Source organism: Rhincodon typus, chromosome 12, assembly GCF_021869965.1.
Source record: "Rhincodon typus isolate 14 chromosome 12, sRhiTyp1.1, whole genome shotgun sequence".
Classification (NCBI taxonomy): domain Eukaryota; kingdom Metazoa; phylum Chordata; class Chondrichthyes; order Orectolobiformes; family Rhincodontidae; genus Rhincodon; species Rhincodon typus.
In genome coordinates this window covers 238,300-256,979 of record NC_063343.1, presented here as the reverse complement: position 1 = coordinate 256,979, position 18,680 = coordinate 238,300, and the positions used below count along the sequence as shown (strand labels likewise).

At 40.6% G+C, this 18,680-nt stretch overlaps 1 protein-coding gene across 4 annotated transcripts in view; it reads right to left on the bottom strand.

Annotated features, from left to right (window-relative positions):
* Positions 1–1,488: 1,488 nt before the first annotated feature.
* Positions 1,489–18,680, bottom strand: part of LOC109934742 (lateral signaling target protein 2 homolog) — a 53,320-nt gene continuing 36,128 nt past the window's right edge. Inside the window, exons 9-14 of one of the 4 annotated variants that reach the window (XM_048603891.1) lie at positions 17,136–17,278; positions 16,320–16,439; positions 15,623–15,730; positions 10,389–10,492; positions 8,188–8,385; positions 1,489–3,815 (exon numbers count right to left, since the gene is read on the bottom strand). In XM_048603891.1, the coding sequence (XP_048459848.1) occupies positions 8,254–8,385; positions 10,389–10,492; positions 15,623–15,730; positions 16,320–16,439; positions 17,136–17,278 (607 nt within the window). In that variant the 3' untranslated portion in view covers positions 1,489–3,815; positions 8,188–8,253. Of the gene's footprint in view, positions 3,816–5,071; positions 5,408–5,434; positions 8,386–10,388; positions 10,493–15,622; positions 15,731–16,319; positions 16,440–17,135; positions 17,279–18,680 lie in introns of those variants that run through there. The other 3 variants (XM_048603892.1, XM_048603894.1, XM_048603893.1) reach the window with 3 other exon arrangements.

Below are 18,680 nucleotides of genomic sequence, written 5' to 3'. Positions count from 1 at the left end.
CTGAGTTTTCTCTCATTCCTTCCTTAAAACAAAATGATTTTGTAGCATTTCAGATTGAAGCCCCATGCTTTGGGTTATGATTAGGGTAAAGGGACCCTTGCACGTTTTGCAAGGTTATCACTGGCTCTGCTAATATTGGTACAGCCTTGGGTCTCCTGGCATCAATCAAAAGGTAAGCATGCTATATTCACAGGAAAATATTTCATCCCAAAAATCTGTATGTACCCTATCCAAAGTTGGTAACCGTGGACCTCCATGTTAGTCTTCCTTTGGAAGTATGGATCATTTTCATTGATGTTATACTCATCCAGTTTGAGAGATGCTTAAAAGATTGTCTTTGTCTCCTTCAACCTCCATTACCATCAACCAAAAATCAGCATCAGATTTTCCAGCAGGAGAATGTGATTGTGGAGCTGCAGGCAGTGCTAACCCCTTTGGTCTGTGATCAGCCCTCCAGGAAACAGCACACCCTGTGGGCTAGGGCTGCTGGAATCCCAGCTGTTGTGATAGGTTTAGGGTTAATTTAACCCAGTAAGATCATCTCGAACACTCCCCTACCCTCTCTCTAGGTTACTCATTCATTAACTTATTACCAGACCCTCCTGTGTCCAGTTGGTTTAACTGTTTGCACTCTCAAGCGTTAGTGCTGAGTCCACTGCTTTTTGTCAGTTATGTAAATGATTTGGATGTGAACATAGGTATGAGTAGTGTGTTTGCAGATGACACCAAGATTGGAGGTGTAGTGGAGGGTTAAGGCGGTTATCTCAGATGGGCCAATGGGCTGGGAAGTGGCAGATGGAGTTTAAATTAATTTAGATAAATGTGAGGGGCTGCGTTTTGGAGACAAATCAAGGCAGGACCTGTACACTTAATGGTAAGGTCCTGGGGAGTGTTGCTGAACAAAGAGACTTTGGAGAGCAGGTTCATAGTTCCTTGAAAGTGGAGTTGCAGGGTGGTGAAGAAGGCATTTGGTATGCTTGCCTTTATAGATCAGTGCATTGAGTATGGGAATTGGGAGGTCATGTTGCGTCTGTACGGACATTGGTTAGGCTACTTTTTGGAATACTGCGTGAAATCCTGGTCTCCCTGTTAAAGGAATGATGTTGTTAAACTTGAAAGCATGCAGAAAAGATTTACAAGGCTGTTGGAGGGTTTGAACTGAATAGGCTGGGGCTATTTTCGCTGGAGTGTCAGGCTGAGGGGTGACCTTACAGAGGTTTATAAAATCATGAGGGGTATGGATAGGTTGAATAGCTAAGGTCTTTTCCCCAGGGTAGGGGAGTCCAAAACTAGAGGGTATAGGTTTAAGGTGAGAAGGGAAAGCAAAAAAAAGGGACCTGAACAGCAATGTTTTCACACAGAGTGGTGCGTGTATGGAATGAGCTGCCAGAGGAAGCGATGGAGGCTGGTACAATTACAACATTTAAAAGGCAGCTGGATGGGTGTATGAATAGGAAAGGTTTAGAATGATTTGGGCCAAATGCTGGCAAACGGGACTAGATTAATTTAGGATATCTGGTCGGCATGGACAAGTTGGACTGAAGGGTCTGTTTCTATGCTGTACAGCTCTAGAAGTTCTTTTCATTGGACTAAGAAATTCCAATTGTTTCCAATTACAAAAACAAATTCTGATGTCAATAGATGAAAGCTTAGAATCTGTACTATTTTTGAAGATTGTACTTGCAACAAATAAGCCATCGACTGAAATTCTGATTGAAAGCGTGATATGTACTTAGAAATGTGTTCACTAATTTTCAAAGTATTAGTTTGAAAGGACTGTGTCCTTAAAATCTGAGGACTGCAAGGAGAAAAAGTTACAATTTATTAAAAGACAAGGGTTTACTAAGGTGGCTGCATCATTTAACAGCAAGAAATTTGTTACTTATTGTGAACTCTGTCTGCATATTGCAGGAGTTGTTAGCAAGTGAAGCTAATTGGTTCTCAGCTATGGAAACTTCCAGAAGCAAAGACATCTGAACACCAAGGGCAGTTCTAGCTAAAGAAGTGTTATTTCAAATAAATAAAACAAAGAACTCTGGCTGCTGGAGATCAGAAACTAAAAATAGAAATTGCTGGCGAAACTCCACAGGACTGGCAGCATCTGTGGGAAGAAAGCAGCATTAACATCGTGAAATTGGTCAGTCTTTCAGAACTGCTGAAGAGTCACTGGACCAGGAACATCAATTCAACTTTCTTCCCACGGATGCTGCCAGACCTGCTAAGTTTTCCCAAGGATCATCTCAATGTTAATCAGGAAGCCAAAGGCAAATGATCTGACTTTCAGGTATTTTTCCTACTTGAATAATCTATTATCCCTATTAGTGTGTGTATGTATTTACGGGGTGTTTATAATGGGATTAGAGTATTAGTTATTGTATGACAATGGCTTATATCTTTTTACTTTTAAATAGTAATTCTTGTTTACAAGAGACCTGGTCTGTACTTTCTTGTTTTGAAAGTCAGGTAAATTGATTTTGATTGATTTATTGTCACATGCACCATAATACAGTGAAAAGCTTTGTTTATGAGTGGTACAGGCAGATCATAGTAAGCAAAGGATGTACAGATCAAAAAGAGTTAGAGGCATACAGGTTACATTGCACAGGGCATGTGCTAGATGAGATCCATGTTAGCAAGATCTGTATTATTTGAGGCCAGGAAGAAGCTGTTCTTGAACCTGCTCATATATGTGAACAGTCTTCTGTATCTTCTGCCTGATGGAAGAGATTCTAGGAGATCATTCCCAGGGTGGGATGGGTCTTTGATGCTGGCTGCATTTCCGTGGCAGTGAGCTGTGTAAATGGAGTCTACGGGTGGAATGTTGGCTTCGGTGATAGTCTGCGCTGTGCACACCACCTTCTGTAGTTTCTTACGGCCCTGGGTGGAGCAGTTACCAGACCAGGCTGTTATGCACCCGGACAGTATGCTTTCAATGGGGCATCTATAGAAGTTGAAGCGGGGCCTATGGACATGTCAAAGAGGTAAAAGGGACAAAAAAAAAATCCGAGAGCGAAGATACTTTGGACAAGACTTAAGTTCACTTAATTGATCATTGAATCAAAGGATTACTCACCTTTTATAGACAATAGTGTTTCACCATTGCAAAAATCAAAAGGGCTGCAAGGAAAATAACTTACTATCTTGTGGTCTGGACTTTGGATCTTCAGAATTGTGTTTATCTGAATGTAGTTTTCACCTATAATACACCTATAATAAATCATTTGGCTGATGTAATGGTGATTTGAAGTGTATGTGTTTTGGGTTTCAAAGGGATATAGTGATTGATATTGAAGGAAATTCTGTTCAGGCAGTACTTGATCTTAGCTTAGTGGTTGAAAATAATTGAGGTATATGTTATGGCTAAGAGGTAAAAATTGGTGTCATCAGCTGAAATGCTAGCTGCCTGTGTATGTCACAGAGAGACAGGGTTGATGTGTGGAAAAGGAGCCAGAACAGAATCAAAGTACAGTTGAGGGTCTTACTGTGTTGGACAATAGCTAGTGTTTATGCTTTAATATGTTAGTGCCAAATTTATTACAGGAGCATCAAACCAATTGACACCAATTTTCTCCATAAGAAAATATCAGGCCAAACAGAGTGTACAGCAGGCCAGGGTGGGTTTCTATCATTCTGAAAAACTGCCAGATTTCACTTGACCTAGTACTTATTTTAAGATGTCATTAAAAAAATGACTAGTAGAGGAAATCATTTCTGTTTTGAATCCTTTCATATTTATCAGCTTGAGCAGTTTGCCCTTTGAGGAGATACAAGCCAGATTCAGCAGATCCCTAGACAGTGAATGGCTTGACATCAGTCTGAAAAAGCAGGAGAATTATTTAATCAAAAAATAAATATGATCAGGATCACAAAGAATCTGTTGTCAAATTCCTACTGGCTATGAGGATAAATTTAAAAAAAGCTTAAATCCAGGCAATAAATAATTCTGGGCAGCGAGAAATGTAAACATTAAACAAGGCACCTACAGCCATTAAGATAATTGGTCTGACATTGCCAGGTTGATCCTTTCCTTTGAAAATGTACGTAATCCTCGATTTCTTTGACTGCATCCTTTGTGTTCAAGGAGGATTGGAACAATGGTCAGCAACCTAGGATACGTCCCATCTTACCCCCCTGCCTTAATAACAGAGCCTTTCTAGTATCTCCACATCTTTATTTAGTACCTTAGCTGTGTATTTGCCTCTACCCATTCTGATCCCTGCCTAAATCAGCCTCTCAGTTAGTTTGACAACCCTTTTACTATTTATTAATATGCCTGCAGAAAAAGTTTCGCATTTGCTAATAATAAAAATCTTGATGTACTACATATTTGTACCTTGTGTAACTTGACCTCTCAATTTTAACCAAAACCCCGAGATTCCTGGATATCTTCCATTTTCAACCTGCTCTCCTTAGGCAAAACACTGACTATTCTCAAACCATCTTTTTAATGAAAGCCCACCTGTTGCATCATTTCTGCCTGTCAGTCTTTAGACTGTTTCACCCAGACTAAACCCTCAATTCACTTAGAGTAACCTGAATCAAATTAAATGGAAAACTACTTTGTCCATAATGAAGTGCACAAATTCTTATTTCTGGTGTATACAAAGTAGTCAGTTGGTAGTGCAGAACATTAGTAGTACTGAGAAAAGGCACCTTTTTTTTTTGCCAAAACCTTTTCTCTTACATTCAGGAGGACAGTTTGAAAGAATATCAATTCAAGGAGGAAAAAACAAACATGCTGCATGAAGAGAGAGGGCTGATTGGTTGGCAAATGGACTCCAGCATTGCTATGCAAAATGTACTACAACTGATGATTTTCAGCTAACTGGCAGATTTTATTAAATCTGTAGTTTGGCTGATTCCTCAAGTCATCACCTTGACCAATGAACTAGTGAATGGCTTTTGAAACTGGCTTCTGTGTGTTTGTATGCAATTTCAGTTCACATAAATGCACCAAACACACTGTCCAACTGACAAATCTAAATTGGCTGTTGGTGTAATGTTTTGCACACTCAATTACCCAACAAAATGACCACTTACAAACCAATCACTGATGCTGCATGAGAGAATGTTGGTTTTTCTCTTTGAATTAATATTATTGAAAGTTGTGTTGAAATGCAAATTGATAAAAAAAAAAGTTTGTACAGCAATATTCCAGAGGTGTTCACAATAGTGTTAATTTCCACTTAGTTTTCTAAATATTTATGGTTATCATTTTTCAATTAAACATTTTATCAGTCAAACTTTTTAAAAAAAAAAAAAAAAAAAAGTTACACCAGAGATTGCTTCAATGTATTTGTACCACTTGGTGTGGAATGGAAAGAGTGTGGTTAGTTTAAGTCAAACAGTTCACTTCTGGCAGTCAGGAAAACAGAAGACCAGAACCAGATTCCACTTCTTGCTGTTTCTAAAAAAAAAAAACTGTTCAAGGGTACGTCCTACAATCACTTACTGTCTCTGTCAAATTCAACAAATTAATAGCATCAAGTACAGAATTTACAAGTTAAAATGAAAAAAAAAGCATCCTGAAGTTCAGTTTGCATTTTTATTTTAAACCACTGATTCATTTGAGTTGCAGTTACTACAAAAAAAATGTTTGAGGCAAATGTCAAGCTTAATTTTTTTTTTTTAAAGTGAACAGAATTAAATGTTAAGATAGTCAATCAATTGATATGTTCAATTTCTTGAATTCTAGGTACAGGTTTCAGTTACAGTGCCAGTCAACACAGTTTACCTTCTGAAAATTTATTATTTCTCAGCCTATAGAAACACTGGATGGTTTCCCCCTTTGGATCACTGAAACACAAATATGTTATTCAGATTTGTGTAATGAGATACATGCTGTACACATTTGTACATGTTTAATTTTTTAAGGGAGGGAATTTAATACTCCTTTGAAATAATCAGTGAATTTTGGGTTGGTGGAAGAGTTAATACTAATCAATGGATGAAGAGGAAGGGACATTTGCAGAAGAAACGTCATGAACGATTTTTTCCTTCTCTCTAAGTACTGGTTATTCCCCAAATACGTGAGCACTTATAACAAATACTTTATCACATGTTGAAGGAGCGGAGAGTTTATTCTAGAAGTGACTACCTTCATAAATCAAGTTGACTTGAAACAGAGAAAAACATTCCTGGATTTAAAATTCAAATGGAATTGATACAGTCTCTTGTAACCTGTTCAGTTTATTGTGCGTTGGAGACTTGTAACAGTATAACTTGGTAATTATTCAGAAGATGATCAACAAATTTAACTACAAATATTGGACTTTAGTTTGGAGATGACAATCAAAGGGAGGTAAACAATAGGGTGTTCCCTTAACAACCAGATTACACTATATCAGAGCTGGCATTTTTCAGAAGATGATAGCAAATAGCATTACCTTCCACAAAATCTTTTCAAAGGTTATAAAACTTGACATTATTTCAATCCAAGACCTGTTCCAATTTTACCAAAAAAAGAAATCTAGACGAGAGAATGGGGAATTAATGTGTTTGACTTCAAAAAGATGAAAAAAACTGAAGATTACAAACCAATCACATCTTGAAAATTAATTTGTTTTGTGAAAACACTTGATTGCAATTTACTAAGTTTTCATTATCTGAAGGACTCCAGAGTGATTGTTCCAAAGGTTTTATATGCAGAATTTTCATGGACTTTAATTAAAATGGATATCTGCAAGACAAGTTATAATTTGTATTAAAGTGCATTTTTTCTGTAAAATACAAGGATGAGAGTACATGACGGAGTACCAAACAAAAACTGCAATCTGAACTTCACTGGAAATATGTGTGCAGCAAATATAATTCTAGTGTAATTGCAGCATACATAAATATTAGATGAGTCAATGATCTGAAACATCATTGAAGATTGAGCTAAGAAAAATGTTATTCAGCAATGTGTTCAGTACTGATTGCTAAACTTAAAGTTTGAGTCAGATTCAGTCTCTATTTCACTTTGGAAAATGGGCAAACTTTCAAAACATGCTGCTAACTAGTCCATAAACCATTATAATAAATTTCCCAAGATCTTTTGATGTGATGTTTGCATCTAATCATTATAAATAGATTGTATATTTGATTCCTCACTTTATCAATTAAAATATTGAAGAGGGTAGACTTGACAAAGTGATGAATGATTTCAACTGAGGCTGAAATTCCTGAGCTAGTTATGGGTATTTTATTGGAAACCAATACATTTCGTGATACGTACAAAAAAGTTACCATATTTCCTAAACTATATGCTAGCCAACTCCAAGTGAAGTTATGACCAAAACGAGTTCAAACCCTCAACCTCTTCCTTCTGACTTCAGTGATCAGCTGCTACGTGTCAAAATTTAGCATTCCATTAACTTCAGAGATGAGGTTACTGAAATTTATGAAATACCATAAGAGCTGCAACTTTGTGCAATTGTGTCAATTACCAACATTAACTTTGACACTACTTCCTGCCATTATAACTAATACATTGGGACCAAAACCCATTTGTCTAGACATCATACTTAATTTTTGTTCCATGATATTAATCCAAAAATGTTGCACACAAGTTTTTTTTTTGGAAAGCATCAAAATTTCTGTGTTCTACAAGTGTCAGCTTTTGTAGAACGTAAACTCTGGTAAACTGCATTAGCATTAATAGTCCAGGCTGCTTCAGTAGAAGGATAATAAGCTGGTCTTTCCAGCTGGATCACTGAATATCCATCAAAACTGCTGGCTGCAGCATAAAAGGACCAATTGTGCCCAGGAACCTACATTTTTACCCCTATTTCTCAGATTTGATACTATTCCCCATATTGCATTGATTTCCATTTCCTATAGCCCATGAGCAATTTATAGAAGCAAATTCCATTGATGAAAAAAGTTACAAAATTTAGAATCTGATAACCCCTACTATAAAACCATACAAATATGCTGCTGATTACCTTTATCCAATCTGAAGGAATCAAAAGATGCAGCTATTAAAATAAAGTGAGTTAGTAAGCACATCTTTGATATCAGATAGTGCTGCATAAATAATGCACAATAAACAGTTGTTCTTTATAGATTTGCATTGGTATCAGAGTTAATATGTTGAAGTGAGACTACAAAGCTGGACTAAGGACTTTTGGATTTTGTGTGGTCATGGTAATTTGAAGATGGTTATCCTCTATTCACAAGAATCAAATCCCCAGCATCAATCATTACCATTGGCTTGTTCCACTTCTTTTCACCCTGCAAGTCTGTGGAGACTCACTCGTCTTGAGTTTCAGGTTAACATGTTGATGTACTGGAGTAGCAGGGACTGAGGTGAAATGTGTAACAGTGTGTGCAGACACGGACTGGTTTCATGTGCCCATACCAAGGCAATGGTGCTGACTGGGAAGAACAGTGGGAACAGAAGATCTGAAACAGAAGAAAGTTGAAGTTGAATATTTGCAGCACATTCTGACAGTGAAGAATACAATAAAGGGCTGGTATTGTTCCCTCTGTATACTAAGTCTTTTAATATGACCCAGCCACGCAAAGAACAACAATTAAATACACATTGCTTCAAGTCAAGCTCCTTTGTAAACACCATGATAAAGTACGAACAGAAAAATAGACATAACACCTCCATTTCTAAACAGCAACAGGTACACTAAATGAGTAAGAATTAAAAGTAAATCAATCATAGTATTTTGATTTGGAGTCTGAAGATTGGTTCTTGACACAAACATACATTTGTTGATATGTAACGTGTGCTTCAAAGTGCTCTCAGACTTGTGCCCAATTGCAAGATGGTTAGTGTGCTTAGGAGGTTAGATGGCTAGCTAGTTTGCGATACAGTGTGATGCCAACAGTGTGGGTCCAATTCCTGCACAAACTGAGGTTACCACAAAGGACTCTCCTCCTCACTCTATCCCCTTGCCAGAGGCATGTGACCCTCAGGTTAAACCTCCACCAATCGTCTCTCTGTAATGACAGAACAGCCCTATGGTCAGGTAGGACTGTAGCAACTTGACCTTAACTTTTACTTTGGAATTAGAATTAGCTTTATTGTCACATGTGCTCATGAGTACAGGGAAAAGTTTACATGTTGCCACTCATGCTGCCACCTGAGGTACAAAGGTACATAGGTACAGATTCTTAAGTACGAATTCTTAGCGGGGGGAAGAAAAGAAATAAAAAATTCAGAGTAACGGTCTTTCCAACCCAGTCCATGTCAGCACCCAGCCTCCAGTCCACACCGGGCCTAGACTCCAGGTTGGACCAGTCTTCACCGAGGCTCTTGAGGATGCAAGTCCACACCGGGCCGGGAGGCTGGGGAGTTCAGAATGTTGCTGAGAAGACAAAGGGGTAAAAAACACGAGAAAGGGAAAAGAAAAACGTGCAGGGGTGTGGCCAAGCTCCAGCTGAGTCCTCCTCTGTCACCATCTTAGAATGGTCTTTGTGTGATTTGTCGATTTCCCTAGTTTCACTATAACTTGCAAGACTCTTCATAAACAAGGCTTGTGTATGTAGTACTTTTCATGACCTCAGTGTCCCAAAAGGAAAGCACTTTGGGGCCAGTGGAATAACAGTTGTTGTTATTGACTTAGTGCAGGACACGTGGCAGCCAATTTTTAGGTTGGGGGGGGTGGTGGGAAGAGACACAGACAGACAGGCAGGCAGGCAGAGAGAGAGAGAGAGAGATCAAACTTCTTGAAAAACATACATTGTAAACACAAAAAGAAAGGCATGTATGGTCCTTGATGCCATAGTATATGTGGATTTTGATTTGATTGGATTGCACATCTGTGCTATTTTTATACTTTTGGTACTTCATTTACTCGTGACATTATGTTGAAACATTGCATTGCAATTCTACAAGAAGTTTTCCCTACAATTTCAAAAACTGGGATAGTGCAGTAATGAAGAAGGAACAAAACTGCCGGGTCAAGAAACCCAAAAAAAGAACATAGCAAGGGTAGCTGATCGAGACGGCACCTCCCATTGATCATTTGGAGTGGATCGCTTGCTATCATGTTGATCTGATTACACTGCTGAGCTGGAGAGAGATAAGAAAAATGTGGTCTTTAAAAGGGTTACTAAAAAAGGAGCACATTTCAGTTTAAGGATTCCATTTCAACTTTTTCTGAAAGTCTTAATATAACAAAATTAAAGAAAAATCAGCAAAGTAAAATGCCAATTATATAAATTTCACTCAGTGACAGAAACTATAAATATAGTTTATGCACTGGTCATTTAGTGGAATGCAAAGGTTGCAAAATTGATGGCCAGTTAAACCCAAAGTCCCACTTTCACAGTGTAGGGCACTGGCTGAAGCCATTGATAGCCCAAGCAGCAAAGATCCTACATCAGACTGTGTCAGTTACTCTCCTCCATGTAGATCCTAATTTTACATTGCAACGTTTAACATTCCATACCTTTCCACAATTCCTGCAGTGATGTCGCCTTCGGACAATTGTAAATGGTGCTCTACAGGACATGCATTGGTTGCAGGCAGAATCTGCAATCCACTCTGGGGGCGCTATAAAAGGAGGGGAAAAATATGTTGTTATTTCCACGAGTACCATTAAAACTGAAAAATAAATCACTATACTGAAAATAAATTTAGTCTTTCTCTTGATAAGTCTTCCCAACCTAGGTAAGAGAAACCATTCAGACATGAGAAGGCAGCAGGAAGAGGGCAAGAGTTGAATTTGTTTGGTGATGAGTCATTGAAGATAGTAGAACATAGAACAGTACAGCACAGTACAGGCCCTTGGCCCCTGATGTTGTGCTGACGTGTTATCCTACTAAGATCAATCTACCCTGCATACCCTACATTTTACTATCCTCCATGTGCCTATCCAAGAGTCACTCAAAATTCTCTAACTTATCTGACTCCACTACCACTGCTGGCGGCACATTCCACACGCCCACCACTCTCTGTGTAAAGAACCTCTGACATCTCCCCGATACCTTCCTCCAATCACCTTAAAATTATGCCCCCTCATAATAGTCATTTCCGCCCTGGGAAAAAGTCTCTGGCTATCCACTCTATCTACGCGTCTCATCATCTTGTACACCGCTATCAAGTCACCTCTCATCCTTCTTCGCTTCAATGAAAAAAACCCTAGCTCCCTCAACCTTTCCTCATAAGACCTGCCCTCCAGTCCAGGCAGCATCCTGGTAAATCTCCTCTGCACCCTCTCTAAAGCTTCCCCATTTTTCCTATAATGAGGTGACCAGAACTGATCACAATATTCCAAGTGTGGTCGAACCAGAATTTTAGAGAGCTGCAGCATAGCCTCACAGCTCTTAAATTAAATTGCCCTGCCAATGAAAGCCAATACATCATACGCTTTCTTTACAACCCTATCAACTTGGGTAGCAACTTTGAGGCATCTATGGACGTGGACCCCAAGATCCCTCTGTTCCTCCATACTGCCGAGAATCTTGCCTTTAACCCTGTATTTTGCATTCAAATTTGACCTTCCAAAATGAATCACTTCACACTTTTCTGGGTTGAATTCCATCTGCCACTTCTTTGCCCAGCTCTGCATCCTGTTGATGTCCCGTTGCAACCTACAACAGCCCTCCACTCTGTCCACAACTCCACCAACCTTCGTGTCATTGGCAAACTTACTAACCCACCCTTCCACTTCCTCATCCAAGTCATTTATAAAGATCACCAAGGGCAGAGGTCCCAGAACAGATCCCTGCGGAACACCGCTGGTCACTGAGCTCCAGGCTGAATACTTTCCATCTGCTACCACCTTCTGTCTTCTATTGGACAGACAGTTTTGTATCCAGACAGCCAAATTTCCCCGAATCCCATACCTCCTTACTTTCGGAATGAGCCTACCATGTGGAACCTTATCAAATGCTTTGCTAAAATCCATATACACCACATCCACTGCTCTACCTTCATCGATGTATTTTGTCACATTCTCAAAGAATTCAATAAGGCTGGAGAGGCATGACCTGCCCCTCACAAAGCCATGCTGACTATTTCTAATCAAACTGTGCTTTTCCAAATAATTATAAATACGATCTCTCCGTATCCTCTCCAATAATTTGCCCACCATAGAAGTAAGACTGACCGGTCTGTAATTTCCAGGATTATCCCTATTCCCTTTCTTGAACAAGGGAATGACATTTGCCACCCTCCAATCATCTGGTACTACTCCAGTGGACAGTGAGGGCACAAAGATCATTGCCAAAGGGGCAGCAATCTCTTCCCTCGCTTCCCGTAGTAACCATGGGTATATCCTGTCTGGCCCATGGGATTTATCTATCCTCATGTTTTTCAAAATTTCTAGCACATCCTCCTTCCTAACATCAACCTGTTCGAGCATATCTGCCTGTTTCATGCTGTCCTCACAAACGTCATGGTCCCTCTCACTGGTGAATACTGAAGCCAAGTATTCATTAAAGACCTCCCCTAGCTACTCTGACTCCGCGCACAAGTTCACTCCACCATCCCTGATTGGCCCTACCCTCACTCTGGCCATCCTCTTGTTCCTCACATAAGCATAGAATGTCTTGGGATTTTCCTTAATCCTACCCGCCAAAGTTTTCTTATATCCCCTTCTAGCTCTCCTAAGTCCATTCTTCTGTTCCTTCCTGGCTACTTTGTTGACCTCTAGAGCCCTGTCCGATCCTTGCTTCCTCAACCTTAAGTAAGCTTCCTTCTTCCTCTTGACTAGATGTTCCGCATGTCTTGTCATCCAAGGTTCCTTCACCTTACCATCCCTTCCCTGCCTCAGTGGGACAAACCTATTCAGTACTTGTAGCAACTGCTCCCTAAACAACCTCCACATTTCTGCATCTGAACCCAATTGGCGCTCCATAGTTCTTGCCTAATAGCATTGTAATTCCCCTTCCCCAATTAAAGACTTTCCCATACAGTCTGCTCCTATCCCTCTCCAATGACTACAGTAAAGGTCAGGGAGTTGTGATCACTACCACCGAAATGCTCTCCCACCGAGAGATCTGACACCTGGCCTGGTACGTTGCCAAGCACCCAATCCAATATGGCCTCCCCTCTAGTCGGCCTATCTACATATTGAGTCAGAAATCCTTCCTGGACACACCGGACAAAATTTGCTTCATCCAAACTATTTGCACTTGAGGTTCCAGTCTATATTAGGGAAGTTGAAGTCACCCATGACAACAACCCTATTACTTCTATACCTTTCCACAATCTGTCTCCCAATCTGTTCCTCAGTGTCTCTGTTGCTATTGGTCTATAGAAAACTCCCAATAAAGTGACTGCTCCTTTCCTGTTTCTGACTTCCGCCCATACTGGCTCAGTGGAGAAACCCTCCTCCATGACCTCCCTTTCTGCAGCTGTGATACCATCCCTGTTCAGCAATGCCACTCCCCCACTTCTTTTACCTCCCTCCCTATTTCTTTTGAAACATCTGTACCCCGGAACATCCAACAACCACTCCTCCCCGTGTTATCCAAGTCTCCAAAATGGCCACAACATCGTAGTTCCAAGTACTGATCCATGCGCTAAGTTCGTCACACTTATTCCTGACACTTCTTGCATTGAAATAGACACACCTCAACCCATCACACTAACTGCCACTTTGCCCTATCAGCTGCTTATCCTTCCTCAGAGATTCTCTGCTTGCTCTGTCTGTCTGTACACTGGCTACCCCATCCTCTGATCTGTCGCTCTGGTTCCCATCCCCCTGCCAAACTAGTTTAAACCCTCCCAAAGAGCTCTAGCAAACCTCCCGCCCAGGATATTGGTACCCCTCCAGTTCAGGTGCAACCCGTCCTTCCTGTACAGGTCCCACCTTCCCCAGAAGGTATCCCAATGATCCACAAACCTGAAGCCCTCCCTCCTACACCAGCTCTGTAGCCACGTGTTCAGCTGCACTCGCTCTGTTTCTGGCCTCACTAGCCCGTGGCACCGGTAGTAATCCTGAGATTACTACTCTGCTCGTCCTGGCTTTCAGCTTCCATCCTAACTCCCTATATTCACTTTTCCCGTCCTCATCCCATTTCCTAGCTATGTCATTGGTACCGATGTGTACCACGACTTCTGGCTGCTCTCCCTCCCTGTTAAGAATCCTGAAGGCTCGATCCAAGACATCCCTGACTCTGGCACCCGGGAGGCAACATACCATCTGGGAGTCTCGCTCGGTACCACAGAATCTCCTGTCTGTTCCCCTAACCATTGAATCGCCTACCACTATCTCCTATCACTTAATCCCGTGAGAGTAGCAACAGTTTTTCAAAAATTCTTCCATGACAGCATTCGTTGAAATGGTGATGAAACCTTCTAGCTATATCCATTTTTCTTTAGTACTGAGCAAGCCAGCATTCTCTTACATGTAACATTCAAAGCAGGCGGAGTTCCAAGTGTGGTTAGGCAGCGACATTCAAATGCTGTCCAGCAGGAGTGGGGTTTCTTGCAAGGTTTTAAAATAAGTCACTCAGGTCTGTTCTGGGGTCATGGAAGAGCAGTTCAAAACAGCTTAGACAGAAACTGAAGCTCTGTGTTGAGAGGGAGGGGGGGCAGGGGGAAAAGGAGGGAGAATTTGGGAGGAAACTATCATCTCATGAGCATGTTTTCAACCAGTTATACAACTGAGATCCAGAACTTGCCATGTCCATGGCTGGAAATGAACAATAATGGATTTGAATCTTGACTTGCTACAATCAACTTCACAATGAACATAACTGTGCTGTTAATAGCAGCTGAAATACACAGGCCTAGTATGATGTGGACTCAGCAAAGTCATACAGCTGCTGAATAGCTCTGGGTAGTGAGGGCTCAGGGAGCCCCCACAAAGTGAGAAGGGCTCAGAAGAAACCTGCACAGAATTAGTCTTTCAGTACGGTCAAGAGTAGGGATTGAGAAGCAGTATTTTCCTTGCTGCAACTGAGCAAGATGGTTCGAGCTGATAGGAAACCTAGGGGCAGATTTACAAAGGCCTGGGACCCTTTTTTTTCAAAGGGAATGGAGTGTAAAAAATAGGGAGGCCTTGCTAAAACTACACAAGGTACTAGTTAGACCGCAGCTGGAAAATTGAGAGCACTTTTGGTTTCCTTATTAAAGGAAAAATAATTTTGCATTGGAGGCAGTCCAGTGAAGGTTCACTAGGTTGATCCCAGACATGAAGCGATTTTCTGATGAGGAACGGGGAGTAGGTTGATCCTGTGCTCACTGAAGTTCAGAAGATCGAGAGCCAACCTTATTAAAATGCAAGATTTAAGGGATTTTGGCAGAGTAGATGCTGACAGGTTGTTTCCCCTTGTGGAACTGTCCTAGACCAGAGGGCATAATCTCAGAGTAAGGGGATGCCCATGTAAAAGAGACTTAAGGAGAGTGTTTTTCTGGGGGTAGTGAATCTGTGGAATTCATCACTACAGAGGGTTGTAGAGGCTGGGTTGTTGAGTATATTCAAGACAGAGACAGACAGACTTTTAAAGCAAGGCAAGGGTTAAGACGCAAGGCAGGAAAATGGTCTTGATGATTATCAGATCAGCCATGCTCTCAATGAACAGTGAGGCAAACTCAAAAGGCTGGAATAGCCCACTTCTGCTCCTGTGCCGCGTGGAGCAAGAAACATAACCTTGCACCAATATTTTCACAATTAAATAGTGCTGTCTAATTATAGGCAGTTTTTTTTCAACATGGTAGCTTCTAATGTACCTTCTAATTTGCTATTGTTTAAATTGGAAGTTCTAGAAGCATAGGAATGCGATTCCTGACACAGGGTACAATCTTCCAAAGTGGGCTCCAGATGAGCATGCTCTTCCTCTGCAAGGGGCAAAGTTTAAAATAAAGCAAGTATACAGCTCATTTCTAACTTTTAAATTCATATAGTGTGTATTGAATATTGTTAAAATTCTGTTTCAGATCAAAATGTTACATTTTGGAGAGGTTCAGTATTGAGTAATATTTGTTTGATTGCTTTCCCTAGTGAACTGCATGTTTCTGCACTTTATAAACGCCAACCCCCTTGCTATTGTAGCTGCACCTCTGACAGTAGTGATATTGCAGGGCTTTCCCTGTGGCCATCACTTATCCAAACTCTTCAAAAAGGCCATTGCTCACAGTACCCCGCCACACTGCAGTATCCTATCAGCAGATCAGGGTCAGAATCACCATCTCCTGCTACAGCAGGAAAGTGAAAAGGACTCAATCTTTCTAAAATTTATGCGCAATCACTGGTCTCTTGATAATGTCCCGTTATTCCTGGGTTGAGGGCTACAGACAGTCAAACTTATATACTCTCAGATCTGAATGGAGGTGGTCTCTCAGTACTCAATTAATGTATCCTTTATAAATCTTCCTATAAAGAGGTGAAAAATTTGAGACTACAATTACAAAGTAAAATCCACCGTACCTGTTTCCTCTTCTGGAACATCCGTATTCTTTTCTGGTGTTGATGTTGCAATCTCAAAGACAGTCTTTAAAATCTGCCGCAAGTCTCCTGCAAAGTTGGTCTGAAGTTGGTCTGCTACACCTATTCCAAAACACACCCATCACTCTGATATATGGTCACTGTGAGCAAAGTAAATCCATGCAAGATCAATACCAGTGACTAACAACCTTTAAGTCTCTTCCTTCCAGAAAAATTGTGGGTTTGTTTTGGGGGTCACTGTGGAATGCAGGTCGTGGTGTTCCTATTCATCTGCTCTCCTTGTCCTTCAATGTCATGGGGTTGGATGGTGTTATTGGAGGAATCTTCCCTGATTACTATAGTGCATCTTGTAAAATGTATGGGACACTAATAAGCATATTTTTCCTGTCCTGAGGGTGTGGGATAGGAGTGTCAGAGAATGGACAGAGATTTATATCGATGAGTCAGCTGGTTGTAGCACACAATTACTATTGGTGTTTAAATACATTTGCAACAGCAGGACTGGAATTTACAATCTCTCGTTTAATGGGCTGGTACCATAATCACAAGGCTATCATAACCTACTCCTCAGACTCCCTACAACTGGGTTGAAATCTCACTCTCTGGTCTTCAAGAAGGGAATAGAACCAATGCTCCCTAGGACTTCGCATTATCCCATTTACAGAAATGTGGCCGCAGAATCAGGAAGTCAGTGAAATGAGGGGTATGAAAATCAAACAGAATTGTTTACATGCCATGGCATGACACATTAATGCTGCAAGGCTGCACTGTGACATTAAAAAGTACTGAATAACATACCGGAGATACAAACGAAGAGCCGATGAAGCATGTCACTGCGGCTGCGATACCTTGATTGGAGTTCCTCCCTGACAGTCGCTCTCACTGCCTGCTTCACTGCTTCATGATCCACAACTCGAGATCCACTCTCTCGCTCTAATGCGCTGCCAGCAAAGTACATAAGCAAATATGCAACCACATGCTTAAAATTTTTTCATAGGATGCTGCTTGGTCAGCATGTATTTCCCCATTCCTAGTTACCTGGTCTTTTAGTTTTCAAAATCTTGCAATATTAAACTTTTTTTCAGCTAAACAAAATATGCTGACTCTCAAATCGGCTATGATCCTGTCAAATTGTGGAGCAGGCTCAAGGGGCCTAATGGCCTCCTCCTATTTCTATTCCTGATGGTCTTATGGTCAGTACAGTCATGAAAGAATTACTTTCTTAAAGGTAAAAGCTACCCAGATATCTTGATGGATCCAATGCACTAGTTCCATTCAATCAAGGTGGTTTCTGGACCACTTTTGCCTACCCTCAAATTTCATCATAGGAGCAGATCTCAACAATAAGATAGAAAAATCTGAAATAAATATAGGTGACGTAAAGCAGGGGGAGAAATTACTTATTCAGTATTTGTGTCCAGGAATACCAGACTACTTCCTGCTTTGCCTGCTGGCTTCCTATTGTGGAGTCTTTACACCTAATATACGAGAACATCTTTAAAGCAACTTAATTTTACTTTAGTTAGAGTATTGGTTGCTAAATTCTCTCAGGAGTGTCTACCCTTCGGAAATGCTATCCAAGGTGGCATGCTAGTTTTAAAGGAATTGCTTTAATACGCGAAAGAGATTTCCAACCTACACCCTTACCAAGCAAGAGATTTCAATTGCATGGAATAGTCAATATCCAGATTAGATCCAAAATTCATGGAGGTTGAAATTTACTTAATAACAACTCGATACAACATTTTGCAAATACAACTGCTCAAATTGTGTAAATTTCAGGTAATTTCATGATGACTCTTCAAGATGCACTAAGACACACACAGGAACTACTTAATGATGATCAAGTAGAAAGCACGTTTTCTGTGCTTTTCAATGCTCATAGAAAAGACCTTGAGCTCGAGGCTGAAGAAGAAATATGAGCAGCAGGTGGCCATTCAGGCCATCAAGCCTGATCGATCATTCAATTAGATCATGGCTGATCCAATTGTAATCACAGCACCCCTTTTCTGACATAATCCTGACAGCTTTCAAGGTCAAAAAATCTAACTCAGCTTTGAATATTGTATATCTGGTGCATTTTAATTTCTTTTAGATTTTATTGCAATGGAGGATGCACAAAAGAAACAAAAAGCAATTCTGCTCAGCAAGCTGTTGTTACAAAACCACGTTTGGGCCTTCAATAATTGCTTACACAGAATTATAGAATCCCCATAGTGCAGATAGAGACTATTCAGCTCATCAAGACTGCACTGGCCTTTAAGAGCATACCACCAAGACATACCCGATAACCATCATTTCTCATGACTAATCCACCCAGCCTGCACATTCCCAGACACTATG